Source organism: Gordionus sp. m RMFG-2023, chromosome 3 (assembly GCF_954871325.1).
Source record: "Gordionus sp. m RMFG-2023 chromosome 3, tfGorSpeb1-WG-v2, whole genome shotgun sequence".
In the NCBI taxonomy this organism is placed as follows: domain Eukaryota; kingdom Metazoa; phylum Nematomorpha; class Gordioida; order Chordodea; family Parachordodidae; genus Gordionus; species Gordionus sp. m RMFG-2023.
The window spans coordinates 599,701-615,027 of NC_088777.1; the positions used below are offsets into that span (position 1 = coordinate 599,701).

At 29.8% G+C, this 15,327-nt stretch overlaps 1 protein-coding gene across 2 annotated transcripts; it reads left to right on the forward strand.

The window, feature by feature from the left end:
- The first annotated feature begins 1,829 nt into the window (after positions 1-1,829).
- LOC135926046 (failed axon connections homolog) lies at positions 1,830-14,674 on the forward strand. Of its 2 annotated transcripts, none has more exons than XM_065461711.1 (6): positions 1,830-2,033; positions 2,093-2,222; positions 6,538-6,734; positions 12,296-12,516; positions 13,208-13,324; positions 14,558-14,674. In XM_065461711.1, the coding sequence occupies exons 1-6, from the start codon at positions 1,900-1,902 to the stop codon at positions 14,650-14,652; spliced, it is 894 nt and encodes a 297-aa protein (XP_065317783.1). In that variant the 5' UTR covers positions 1,830-1,899; the 3' UTR covers positions 14,653-14,674. The 2 variants fall into 2 exon arrangements, with proteins under 2 accessions (XP_065317783.1, XP_065317782.1); XM_065461710.1 differs by having other exon boundaries at positions 1,833-2,033; positions 12,287-12,516.
- Positions 14,675-15,327: the final 653 nt, after the last annotated feature.

Here is a 15,327-nt window from a genome sequence, read left to right on the forward strand (position 1 = left end):
AAAAATGCAAAAAAATAATATATTAATATTAAAAAGTAATATAAAATAAAATAAGAAAACAAGTACTAAGATTTAAAAAATGCCATTTTCCTTTATTTTTGTTAAAATTATTTTTTAAATTTTCATTTATTAAAAGAACAAAATTAAAAAAGTCAAGTTCAAGGCATAGCATTTAATAGTTCATGAATATTTTGGACCCAAGTATAAATGGCAGTTTTACATGGCAAAAAAAATAGCTCAGTCTTTTAATATCTGTCTTTTGGTCATTTAATCTTGTTTTTATATTATTATTTGTCTTAGGTCCAGCCTAATCTATTTATTTCTCTCCAGTCTTTAGCCTTCACTAGAAACAGATTTAGACATCACAGCTAGAAATATAGATATCACCAACTATCTAAACATATAACATTAATCTCTAATATACCTAATAAATATTAACTTACCTCTATATATTAAATAAAGTCAAAAATTATTTAAAATGAAATATTTACTATTATGGGGTTTATTTTCTAAAATAAAAATTTAGAAAATATAATATGAATTCGAAACAAAAAAAATATTAAAGAATAATTAAAAAGATTAAACCATCTCTAAATTTATAGAGAATTTTTATGATCTTACTATGCTATCAACTATATATATATATAAAACAAGATATATTAAAGAACTATTTTTTGTATTTTTAACTATAAATATCAAACCATTCCAACTGCTTGCGAATCAAACTGTACACATGGATTATTTGGAGGAAAATGGCATAAAATATTGGAATTATAAGATATATCCAAGGGGGATTTATAAATATTTTGATCTTCTATGAATAATATTGTAGTTATACTTAAAATAATTAGGATCAAAGTGTACCTATAGCATTAGCACGTTCTAATCGTTTATTCGAATCCAAGCCACATATCACAATATAATCTACTAATGTTTTTTGATTTTTTTCCATTCACGCGCGGGATTAATATTTAAAAACTTTCAAATTTGCATAAATTAGGATTGGTGAAATGGTGTTAGTTAAGGTAGACAACTTTATAATTATATGTTGTAGCCCTATTTCTAGTGTTGTTAAACGGCTCTAAATGAGCCCATTTTTAAAAACTGCTAACTCAATATTTTAGCCAGAAAAATATTATCTAAACTCGAGATTTAGTTAATAGATGTTCAACTCTTTGTGGCACCTATGAATAAAATCTTAAGGCTTGCATAATATTTTTCCTAATAAAATATTGAGTTAGCCGTTTTTAAAAATCGGCTCGAAATGAGCCGATTAACAACACTACCTATGTCCAAGATCTCGCTCTATGGATTATCAAAATAAATAACCTAATATCATTATTTATGTTGTTTTTACAAAGATATTTTATCTATTTTGAAGCTATATGGATTAACCTATTATATTGTAAAGTGCGGCTTACAATAAGCAGTTAAGTTTAGGGTATGTGTAACTATATGATTATTGTTCTTCTATTTATAGTAATTTTGTTACAATAATGGATTTACATATAACAAGGTGTGCAATGTGAGGGGAGTACGGGGGACAAAGCTTCTGCTTTTTTTTATTAGCCTCTTTTCGAATTTTGAGGAGGATTTTAAAATGTTAAATTTTAATCTATTTTCTAAATTATTATTTTTTAAATTTGATATATAAATATGAATCTCTAATATCTTTTATATATTATTTATAAAATATTTTTAAATCGTGTTAGGTCATCAAATTATGATCAAATAATTTGAATTTCGAGTTATATTTTAAATAACCTGTTGGTAATAACGAGTTCGCTTCGCACTAATCAATATATGAAAATTAAATCATCTGGCAAATATGATTAATCATACACTCATAAAAACATACCTCAAAAAAATGTGAAAGCTGTTTTTTTTTAATTTTTAATTATGTCAAAATTATATGAAACTGGTTTCCAGGCATATAGAGACCATGAAACTGGTATTAAGCAAACGATATTAGTTTTAGGAGGTGCAATTATAGTAGGACATGGTATATGGTACTTAAAAGCTCATTACTTCAAGTAATTTATTGAAATATTTTCAATAAAAAATTGCATTTACATATAAATTATATTTATAGGAAAAAGACAAAAGCTTCAAAAGATATTGTTATTTTACACCAAATACCCCGAGCTAAATATATACCTAATTTATCATATCATTCCATGAAAATTGAAACATTCTTAAGGATGGCTAATATTTCATATGAAGTAATTATAGTATTTAATATTTGATTTCTCCATTCAACATTTTAAAAAAAAAATTATATCATGATGTATATGTGTAAATCAAAATTTACAAAAATTATATAAATATAGATAACATATCTTATCTGCCCCGTTGAGGTTACTTCTGATAATATTTAATATAATTCTATAATTCCAAATAAATAAAAATTATTATAATGATCCTGGTCATTTATTATGGGCTAGCACATTCTTGGCTAAGCACATTCCCACAATATTGTCTAGATTACCTAGGGGAACCTGATTAGCGGTACACTTCTTCCTGATAGCCTTAATTATTACTATTTATAAGATGGCAATAATTCAACTTTTATGGGAAATGTTATCATACTTATTTTCACATCTCAAATGGCAATTTTAACATATTTTAAAAGTGTTAGGTAATGGCAAGGGATCTTTATATAATTAAACATCATAATGTACGATTTCAAAGCTAATTTATCAAAAAATCCTTCTAAATCGTTTTTAGTGCCCTTTAGGCTGATAAATTTGATTAGGGTTTTTGCCAGGTTTCAGAATAAATCGCTTAAAACGACAATAAGCTAAGTGCAAATATTTATGGAATATTTTTTCATCAATTCCTTGAATCATAATTGCTATATTTGAGGGAAGCAAAAAGGTCCATTTAATACGTATCCCTCTTATACCATTACTATAATAATTATCGTAATTAACTTACGTTTCATTAAAATTTGTATTTTAAATATAAATGGTAAAATTTTGTCAAATATTGTTTTAAATTGGTTCAATGTTGAATTATTTATTTTTTTAAATAAAAATATTTTAATAAGCCTTTAAGGAACATCTATAAATTAAATTTTTTTTTCTTCTTTTTTTAAAAAAAATAATAATAAACTCATTGATATATGATCGATCATATGTTATATTAAAAAAAATTTATGATTGATTGACATTAGGTTTGAAAAGAATTAAATCGAATTGATTTAAATCAGAGATCCCTTCAATTTTTTTCGAAAATTTTATAATTTAAGCCTAGAGAAAAAACGCCATTGAATTTTTAATAAAGTTTTATAGTTGCGATCTGATTGGCCTTTTCGGACGAACAAAATATCAGTTCGCTTTTTAAATGCTAAAATTTGTCTGATACCATTTGAATAACTTTTTTTTGCGTTTTGCACAAGCAACGCAAACGCAGAATTAGTTCGCACTAAATGAAGGTCAATTTATTTTCTCGTATCGATTTATATTCCTTCACATTAAATTTGATTCCCCGAAACGAAATTTTGAAAGTAATTAAGGCTATAAAAAATAAATTGACAACAATACAAGAAAGAAAGAAAGAAAGAAAGAAAGAAAGAAAGAAAGGAGGAAAGAAAGAAAGAAAGAAAGAAAGAAAGAAAGGAGGAAAGAAAGAAAGAAAAAGAAATGGGTATTATCCTAATAAAACGGAATACGCGAATCGAATAACGGATTATTTGTTGTAAAACGAATTGTATGATTTACTATTCGTATTCGTACACGAATAGTAAAAATATACTATTCGTATTCGGACGGTATAATTCCGAATAGTGAAATTATTCAATCTGTTTAAAAGAATCGAATACAAATTATTCGTTATTCGATTCGCATTCGCTTTCGAACATAATAAGCCAATACCGCAAGTGCCTCGGTGGCGTATCCCCTCTTTAAATCGATTTTCCTTTTCTTTAAAATTATAATTGTTAGTCATTGTATCTTTTCTTTTTAGAGGTAAAATAAAAATTTCATTAAATTATTTGAATGGATCCAAACCGACCCTGGACCGAACTAACCGGTAATTCTTATTGAAAACTGAACTGCTTCAATGCTTCTGAACCGGTTCTGGCCTCATGATTTCCTGTTTATAAAACATACTAATATATCGCTAAAATTCTAATTTAATCTATCCCCAATTGTTTTAAAGAATATATTATCAATCGATTTTCGATTGATAAATGTCATTCAAAATTTTTTATGTAAACTTTTTGGTATATCGCCATTACACAACATATGGGATTCCTGTCTAAAATTAAACTCTAACGGAAAAAAAGGAATTTCGAAAAATATCGATTAGTAAACTTTTTTGAAAATAGAAAATAAATTTTTAGAAGTTTTCAAATTTTTCGAAATTTTTTAAAAAAGATTTAGGACATAGCCTTTAACAAAACATAAAAAAATTAGTAATTTATTTATCATTGTAAATTTTATTTTTTCCATGTTTATATATAAACGAAAAAAAAAAATTTTTTTGAATATTTTTTTTATTTTTATCGAAGCACAAAATTTGAAAAGCTGCAATTATTTTATTTATATTTTATCGATTAATTTTTATTTTTCTTTCTTTTAATTTTACATTCTCATTTACAACATGTTTTTATTTCTATTTCTAATTGGTAGTGTTGTGTTATGACCTGTCGGCTCAGCCAAGTTGTCATGCTAAAAAAAATATGGCATCTCTCTTATCATTAAGTTGAGGCTAAACTTGGACGTTTAAGTCATCCTGACCACGTCATATTGGAGTTAGCCAAAGTTAGGTGATTTAACATCACTACTAATTGGATTTCTAACCCTGTGTCTAAAGAGGTGGGGGGGAGGTGTTAATAAAATGTTTAGCATCTAAACGTTATTGATTGAAAAAAATTTAGATAGCGTCTTAATTTTATCCTTAAAAAAAATACTAAATAAAATTGTTGTTTTTGGAGTAGCGTCTGCGGACCAGTCGATGAATGCATGCTGAGTTCGAATCCAGCAAGGACCAGGGTTCCTTTTTTCCTGAAGTGGGGTTGCACGTTACGGGGTACGATTTATACATAATATATTAATAAATAAGTGGGGTTTAAAATAAAAATTTCGTCGTTGTTTAGAAAATTGTTACATGACGACCAGAGCTACGCTATACATCATTACCCGTGTCCAAACACGAATTAATAAGCCTAATTTTTTTTTTAATGGAAAAGTAAAAGTTTTTGGCCAATAGAATTCCATTTTGAATGTATTCTTCTTCCTTCCTTTTTTTAAAAAATATTATTTGCATTTCATTTAAAAAAATTTTTTTCTTTCTCAATTTTCTTTATTGAGCTGTTTTTTTTTCAAAAAAAAATATATTACCACGCTTCCATTGAGTATTGAATCGATTTCATGGACAAATATATATATATGACGCATTAAACTCGAGTAGTCTATAACTGTTTCCATAGACAAAAGTTTTATAAATCATGGTTAAAGAAATATTGTACAAGAGAAACCTCAGGATCAAAGTGCCAATTCTAAACTATCTTCCCTTCTTTACTTCTACGAGGAATTATAAAAAAAATACCTTAAAAATTTGTTGTTGTTTATGTTTGGAATAATTTAGAATATAAAGTCTGGGGGGAGCCTATTAGAATCTGGTGGAATATATGGTTCCACTTGGCTGAATTCGATATTAACGATTTTAAACCATATAAATTTTATCTATTCGTTTGATTACCTCTTTGGCAATCTCATCTTTCGTTCCTATTCTATCTATATTTTTAAAGCTCTTCTTTCTTACTTTATACCGTCAAGAAAATTTTCTTAACTTATTAAAAATCAATTGGGAAAACGCGAACAAATTTTTTTTTTTTTAATATTACTATTAAAATCGGGTTTAAAGAACCTTAACCATAACAACGCGCCAAATATCAGTGGCGATAATACTGAACATAGATTGGCGAGTTTATCAAATGCGTGCGCATATACATTGAAGTCAGCTGTGACTGATGTAATTGGCTCTAGTGGTAAGAACGAAAGGGCATTTCGTCTAAACGTCTTTCAATGGCGGGCGGACTTTAAGTGTGCGTATATTAACGCATATAATTAGCGTTAATTTCATCATCAATCATAGCGGAAAAAAAGTATAGAAGTATTTTTGGAGCAGTTGGACATTACATAATTTTTCGACAAAATTTTTTTTTTGAAAAATTTGTAAAGGTCCCTAATTTTTTTTATTATAAAACCGAACCTAAAATTGTGATATCATTTTAATAAAATTTATTCAAAATTTTGTTTAATAAAAAAAAATGGCCTCTGTCCATGGGGAGATGTAAACATAATGATGAAATGTAACGAATTCGAATTGTTTTTCGATACTTATTTTTTTAACCCCCATCCAGCTCTTTTAGGTCCCAGCTCAACCCGGCTTTAGGCCCATTTTCGGGGCTTTAACAGCCGTTGCACCGGGGCAAGATTGATCTAGAAAATCTGAAACTTTAAAAAAAATCCAGAATGTCATAAATTAAATTATTTTATAAAAAAACGTTTTGTAAATTCAAACTTTTAGAACGAGCTCAGTTTTTTGAGATCTCCGCGCGGATACATCCCTTGGGTCGAATACAAAGGGAGCATCATGGGCGATTCCCAGATAGCGATAGATCACTTGTCCAGCGTTTTCGACGTTAACCTGAATCTGCAGTTCAGTGACAGGGACAGGGCTCAAGCTTTGGCATTCCGAATTCTGACAGAAAATCATTTATATTGGTAAAAAATAGCATGCTATATATATACTTTATCTCTTTTATTGGCGATATTGATTTTAAATGAGAATACTTTTAGAAGGGCGATCTCTTCAATTTCTTGAAGATTACTGACACCGAGATTCGAGACTCGAAGGTCCTACCCACACACTCGGACTCTCGAAAAAAAATGATTAATTCTATTGCACACCCAGATCGGTGGGAAAATGAATCCGGGATGAGCCTGTTTTCAAAACAGGTTCCTTTAATGGATAATCTTATCTTTGCAGATGTTCTCTAACCTTTATTTCACGTTATGTTTTATCCTTAATCGTTTCAAACCTTAGATAGATTGCTTTCGCTAATATTGTATACTCTTATCTTATTATAATTGTATCATGTTCTTTGACTAAAATCGGTTCGTTGGCGGTTTTTAAGGGGATAACAACCTGCAATTTGGCCCCTACCCCACCCAAAGTAAAATACTAGATATGCCACTGGCTGGGTTAATGCGTATCTATCCACATGTATTTAGATACATATACATTTGTATCTGTATCTATATTTAGAAGCGTAGTTATAAAAATATCTAATATAGTTTCTTTCTTTCTTTCTAGCTTTCTAGCTAAAATGTATTTTGGATACATTGTTACACAATGTTATTTTTTGTGTTTTTTTTTAAAAAAAGAAGAATTTTATAACTATTTAATCTATAATAAAGAAAATTTTGTGAATCAACTTCTTTAATTTAACAATTGACCAAAAATTTCTTTATTAATTTATATATATATCGTATTGGGATTCGGTCTTCTCTTCTCTTCTCAAAAATTTTAAAGTTCGATTTAACCGGAAATGGATTCTAGCGTGGGTAGAGTACCCAAACTATAAATTTCAAACAATTTTGCCCTGAACTTTAGAACTACTTTCTAATTTATAATAATTTTTATATGGATTTTTCATATAAATTTTAAAAAAAATACTAAAATGTCTATCGCTGAAATTGGCTGAAATTCATAGGGTAAATATTCTACACATGGCTGGTCAATTCCTGTAAAATCAGATTTTTAAAATCCAAAAAATCGCCCGTAAATGATTTAAAATCCAGAGATTACTAATCCTCATACGACATATATAGTTTTTTAAAAAAAAACCAAAACTACTAATGAATAATTCTTACCAAATTTTTCTTTTTATAACCACAAAAAAAATTAGAATATCAGATAGTAAAACAACTTTTACAGCAATTCAATCATTCAAATTATATATGCGTCCTTCTCTCTCTTTGTTTTTCCTTTAATTTTATTCAAATTTTTTTAACATCTACATTCACCCCTCTCATTGGATAACTCCCTTTAAGGTAATCTGTCGTGATTCGCCCGTCACCTAATCTGGGCGTATCATCTCTTGTATCTTTATCGCTTCATTATAAATCGTCGTTAATTGATTAGGACAATATCTCATCAAATGATTTTCCCCCACACGCCCAACATTGTCTGGCTCACGGTCGTGGATGATTCCTTGTCCTTTTCTCTGAACTTGTTGACGTATTTTCCCACATCTGTTATATGACGTTTTCTAATAATGATTCAACAACATTCATTATATTGAAATCAGTTTGCATTTGTAGTGTTTTTAAATCAACTAAAATTTCTTTTATATTTTCTAAAAGAACCTGGGATATCTTCACTAAGTATTTTCTTAAAGTGAAGGTTTTCATCATGCTTATCTTCCTTTTTCCTAATTAAGATGATTTTGTTATCTTCTATTGAATTTAAATGTCCTACGATTTCTACCATCATATTTCTCCGCACACCCACTAGTCAATAGTTGTCTAAAGTAGTTCCTTTCTTCACTACTTTAAATTTTTGAGTATCCACTACATATACACTTTAACGGAGTTACATATTTACCTAGAACTGTAGGGCCAGAAGGGTTTGATGAACTAGGAAGTGATAGTGTGTCCAAAGGAATTTTAATTGATAAACATACAAAGTTCAATAATATTGAATACCATTTATTTCAAAACAAGAATAATCGACATATAATGTTTTCTAAAGACAATGACACTCAATGTTTAGTATTATCAGACTGTAAGGTAGTGAAGAAAGGAACTACCTAGACAATTATTTACAAGTGGGTGTGAGGAGTAATATGATGGTAGAAATCGTAGGACATTTAAATTCTATAGAAGATAACAAAATCATAATTAGGAAAAAGGATAGCATGATGAAAACCCTGACTTTATGAAAATAGTTAGTGAAGACATCCCAGGTTATCTTAGAAATACATAAGAAATTTTACTTGATTTAAAAACACTGCAGATGCAAACTGATTTTATTGTAATGAATGTTGTTTAATCATTAAAAGACATAGAAAACGTCATAAGTAACATGATAAAATGTTTGACAAAAATAGATGATGAGCTAATCGGTAAAGTAGAAAACAAAAACGTGAGGAGTAAATGGATATCTTAAGATAAATTTAAACTTTGTAAATGTGATGAAAAAGTGGATGTGGAAAATAGCAACTGTGATAAAAGTTTAGAATTCCAAAATGGCAGGATATTAGAGGCAACTTCATGTTCGACCTGCTTAAATTACGAGTTTAACTTTTTTTTTAGAAATGAAACATATGATTTCGAGACAATTGAATCTGCGAATCCTACAGTAGATTATTGTGAGGGATGGTCTCGGGTACAATGAAGATAAAAACAACATCTTAAATAAACTGAACATGATCAACAATCATCTAGACTCTAAAGTAAATCCTACAAGTTATGTGGAGAAAATTGAGAATTTAAATATTTGGTCATGTGGTTAACTCGTTTCTCATCTATCGTTGGTTGGCTGTCGCTCTTCTTACATTTTGCGAGACGGTAAAGCACGCGATTGCACATGTTTGTAGAAAAAAACTCTACAGCAGTTTGCAGAGGAAAAAGAGAATGGAAGGGATAATATTATTATGCATAGAAATTTTATTTGTAGATGACCACGTATACTAGAGTGGGTAAATATATAGTAAGAATCGAAATAAGGACAATAGACGGACCAATGATATCAAGGAATTGGCTGAGATTGGCCAGAGAGGAGACAATTTCAACAACGGTGTCAAAACCGTATGTACTATGGGCCCTAAAACTTCAGTCCAGATAACTGTGAAAAGAAATTTTAAGTAAAGGGGGAAGGGGATGTATGAAATGACCACAAGACAAATAATGAGAGCAAAGAAACAATGGTATCAATATCCAGGCAAATGGTCGTAGTTCGAAAAAGTTTAGAATTAGTCCTTTTAGTCACACAAGAGATCGTTATTGTTAACAGGAATTAGTCACAATTTTTGTTGAAGATATACGTTTAACTAAGCTGATAATATTTAGCAAAATATTAGGTTGTTGATTAACCAAAACATTCAGGAAGAGAAACGGCTTTCATCAATAGAAAATTCATGCCGCAATCGAGCTCGTTTAGAGATCGGATTTTTATTTTGGATCCAAAGATTCAAGAAATCCATAATCGTGAGATCTTTATTGCAAGAAATGGTTATTGTTACAGGAGATGATTGATACGGTTAGGGTCGTGACAAGAGTCAGTATCGTTGCAAGAGAGCGTTATCGTAGACATTATGGAACAAAAGAGATGTCTTCGCGAAAGATGGAGACACGTATAACAAGTTATCCTGTATGGGCAGTTCAGAATGGATTTGGGCGATTTAAAGGAAGGGGTGTCGAATACGTATATTGAATTAATTATAAATTCAAAGAAATTTGGATATAGATTTTTAACACGTATTCGACAAGCTCAAGCTTTGCCATTCCGAATTCTGACAGAAAATCATTTATATTGGTAAAAATGGCATGCTACATAAATATTTTACTCTTCTATTGGCGATATTGATAACTTGGGAATACGTCTAAAATGACGATCTCTAATTTCTTGGAGATTCGAGACTCGAAGGCCCTACTCACACACTCGGACTGTCGAAAAAAATGATAAATTTTATTGCACACCCAGATCGGCAGGAAATAGAACCCGGACTGAGCCTGTTTTTAAAATAGGTTCCTTAAATGGATAATCTTTACAGATGATCTTTAACCCTTATTTTCCGTTATGTTTGATCCTTAATCATTTCAAACCTCAGATAGATAGCTTTCACTAACTAATGTTACATGTTCTTTGACTAAGATGGGTTCATTGGCGTTTTTTAAGGGGATAACAACTTGCAATTTGACCCCCACCCCATTGGCCAAAGTAAAATACTAGATATGCCACTGGCTGTGGGTACCACTATTTTCTCTTCAAAAAAAAAGTTAACGCGCCATTAGTTACTTTTTACGATACTTTTGAATTTTTTTTTTTTAAATATACATTTTACGTATTATATCCAGGAATAAAAATAAATAATTTCATCCCCACGATTAATTCCAAAAATTTTTTTTTATTACTTAAATAATTATGGGATCCTTATGTATTCTTTATTTTCACGATTCCAATAATTTTTTTTTATATAAAATAAATTATTGACATTGGCTACCATGATCAAATAAAAATGGCAACCTTGTGAGTAAATATTGTGTAATTAACAACTCGAAAACTCGGCTTAAAAAATATATGATAATAATATTATTACGAAATTCTTATTAGAGCCATGCCCCTGTGTGTTTACCCTACTTGGTTCGGTTAGGCTCGGACAAACATTCTCTTGAATTCGGTCAAGACCTTGATTATAAGTCTCTCTGAAGAAGTTCATAAGTATCTCCGAAAGAGAAGAGAAGAGAAGAGAAGAACACTCGATTAATTAATTTTTTTTGTTGATCGGACTGGACTTGTAAAAAATTATGTACCCATGCAGGGTACTGATTTGTATCATGGATTTAAAGTAAATCGCAGTGGCATCTCTTAATAATTATCTAGTTTAAATGCTAATTTTTTTTATTAAATCCGAGAAAATATTTTCGGTTTTAGCGCTTGAGACACAAAATTTTCAAACGGGATCTGTTACTTGGTCTTTTAATGAAAAATATATGTGTTTCGTATCACATTTATTTCCTGTATTACGTGTGGTATAAAATTTGTTGACTTATTTACAATTTCATCGTTTTGTAATAAAGATTATATATTTTTTTTTCTTTAAAAAAATTGATTGGCACTTAAATCAATATAATTGACATCTTAGAAGTGAATTCTTTTTTTAAATTTCACTTCACCTTGAACTGACCTGGGTTTGAAATATCATTCCTATTTAGGATCGAATTCCTGCTAAAATTATCCCCCATTTTCTTCTCTTTAGGACTCTGTGTCACCTAAATACCAAAAATGTAATTAATAAATTTTCGTAACTCTAAAGGGGGAAAAAAATAGAAATAAGCTATTTTTAATGTGAAAATATAATGGTGGCCTAAATAATAATTTTTCCGAATTTATGAAAGTTTGTTAATTAATTGTATTAAGAAATGGGGAAAATTTATAGAAGATTTAGGACATGTTTTATAAAGTTACCAAAGTTTTGAAATTTTGAGGTAGCTTTATATCCCCCTCTTTTATCGAAAAATATTTGCTTTTTTTGGTTACAAACCCCGAGGGTTGTTAGCGAATACCGCTGGAAGTTCAAATACTGTAACCCGTTCGTTACCCTTCTCGAATATTCGAAGGGCGATTGGTGCTTTTACTTGTTCATGAAGTTATACGGACGATTGGTGCTAAAACCTCAGCACAATAAGCGGAGCTATCTGAGTGGCGTCGGCAAATTCAACGAACCCCAGGTATATCAGATTGGGCTGAAAGATTTAAAAGCGCTTTCATCTTTCTTGGGTATTATTACATTACATTATTTTGTTTTATTACTAATATCCCTTAGAATCAAGGATCCGATATTTATAATTTATAATTCTTTGAACGAGTACAGAAATTTTGGCATGTGTCTAAAATCGTTTGGTTGGATTTCCTCTGAGAACGCAGACCGAACCAGGGACCGATTTGTGGGCAAACCCATCAATAACCGGGGTTTTTCGGACTGGGGCTATCCCGAGTTTCTTTCCGAAATTCGGGTTTTCTAAAAAAAAAAGTTTATTTTATCAAAGTTTCCGCGAAATCTACTTTTAAAATTACTGAGTCCGAAATCTTTGACACGAATCCCGTTTTTTTTGATTGACAGGATGGGTGGAAGGGGGGTAATCAACTCGCCAATTTATTTCCAGTCTCGTAATTACTTATCACTTAACTATTTTTACAATTTGAACCATGTCTAACCTGATGACATTGATCCCAACCTACACTGAAGATTGATTGATCCCAACCAACATTGAAGATTGATCCTAATTGAAGGACATTCTTTTTAAATTCTTTCACATTTCGCCACAAAACCTTTTAATGGCGGATTTGAATGTGTGTGCGCACACTTTTTAACGCATTTTTGAATGAATAGTTAGTCTTGGTTGGTTTAATGTCATTGGTCTAACCTTTATCTAACCGTTACTGTTATTCTATCTATTTTTTATCCCAGGAGGAAAAACCTATATAATGGGAGAACAGCCCAGCGAAGTGGATTGTTGCGTTTTTTCGATGTTAGCTCAAATTCTGTATTCCCGCGATAAAAATCCGTACGCGTTTCTGATCGAAGGTACAATGAGCGTTCTTCCAAGTAGCGTTGTTAAATGGTTCCATCTAAGCCAATTTTTTTAGAACCGGCTATATCAATATTTTATCCAGAAAAATATTTACATTATTACATTAGCCTGAAGATTTTTCTCATAGATGGAACAAAGATTCGGGGCATGTATTAGCCAAATCTTAAGGCTTAGGCAATATACTTCTGGCTAAAATATTGAGATCGGCTTATATCGAGCCTTTGAACGACGCTACTTCCAAGAACGACAAAGAACATAATTTAGTTGTATAGTATTTAATAATTGGAAGGGGTTAGGGTTAGGAAAGAAGTTTCAAATATTTAAATGCGAGTTTTACTAATTCGATTAATTATTAATAATAGTGTTTGATTGGCTAAAATCTTGATCCACCCGTGGTGACGTGATATACTCCTCAAATTTCTACAGTTAAAGAATGGATACACCTCCATAAGATTATACTCCTGTGTCATTTTGTTGCACTTTCCTCCTTGTTTTACCTTTGTTGGGTATTGGGGGTTGGGAGACAATTATTTTTTAAAAATCGGCTACGTTTTTTTTAGTAGTATTCATTCGCCTTCATGTATCCAAAACGACCTGGGGGGGGGGGGGGGTCCTCATTTTTTTAAGACAATAATAACCTAACAATTCGTTTATTAAAGATACAATGCAGTCATTTTTCATTGGTTGTAGTAGATTAACTTGACGATTCATTTATTAAAACAATGTAGTCATTTTTTATTGGCTGTAGTAGATTAAACCTGATGATTCATTTTTTAAAGATAGAATGCAGTCAATTTTCATTGGCTGTAGGTAGATTCTTACATTTTAAATGCCTTTCACATTACGTCTATCACAACGTATTGTCTCTAAAAATTAATCACGTGTCGATGCGCATGCGGGGTTCAATATTCTTACTAATAACGATCATTTAATGACCCCTCTAACCCATTCATTCATATATTTTATCATTCTAAACCATTTTTTACTAGACTCTTTATTTAACAGTTTTATTGGCCATATTTTTTTTCGGACCCTCACTACCTACTTACACCGTACCCTAAAAAAATAACCTTTATAAAAAATTATATTTACCTGATATCACGTTATTTAAAGGAAATAAAGAAAGAAAGAAAAAATAAAGAAAATAAAGATTTTTATTTCTTGCCTACACATGCCTACATTACTATTTCTATATACTCCATTATTTTTCGTATGATAAATTAAAGGCGAGTTTCCTAACCTATCAACCTATTGCGCCAGAATGAAGAAGCGTTATTGGGAAGATTGGGATCAATGCTGCACTTCCTCTACCGAAGATTAAGAGATTAAAAGAAAAAAAATAATCAATTTTTTTTCCAATAACGAAATCGAAAATATTATTCATAAAAATTTAAAATCAGTATTGAATTATTAGTAAAACCCGGCGTATTTGTCCCATTTTTTTAAAAAAATTATTATATTAATTATTTATTTTCGTTATTCGAAATACGATGATTATTTATATATTATATTATATTTATTTATTTTTTAAAAATAACAAATTAAATTATTTTTATATAATAATTATTATAAATTTTTTAAATTTATTTTATAGCTTAAATTGTTTTTAATTGTGCGTGGCGTGGCTTTATTTTGATGTCGAAGTTCGAGTCGCTATTTATCAATAAAAAAAAAAGAAAATTATTATTTATTTTTTCCAAAATAATGTTTTAAATTCCCCACCGGAAATTTTGGTTTTCAAAGGATTATTTACAAGAAAATATTTGATAAATTCATTTGAGCTCTGTTGATCTATCCGGTTCTCTTCCTTCTCAATCTACCCGGGTTCAGATCCGGAGGGGGGGGGTGTCGACAAAAATTTTAATGTTTTCTTAACATCATTAAACGAATATTTGATTTATTTGAATACAAAATTAATTGAAATATATATATATCATTGTTTTATATGAGAAATACCATATATAAAATATAATTATGATCAAATATGTTTATAAAA

Bases quoted from the DNA above. Each gene is read 5' to 3' on its own strand.
- LOC135926046 (XM_065461710.1), top strand. From the start codon at position 1,900: ATGTCAAAATTATATGAAACTGGTTTCCAGGCATATAGAGACCATGAA. The intron at 2,034-2,092 runs GTAATTTATTGA...TTATATTTATAG, and splicing joins TTAAAAGCTCATTACTTCAA to GAAAAAGACAAAAGCTTCAA. The intron at 12,517-13,207 runs GTATTATTACAT...TTTTTATCCCAG, and splicing joins AGCGCTTTCATCTTTCTTGG to GAGGAAAAACCTATATAATG.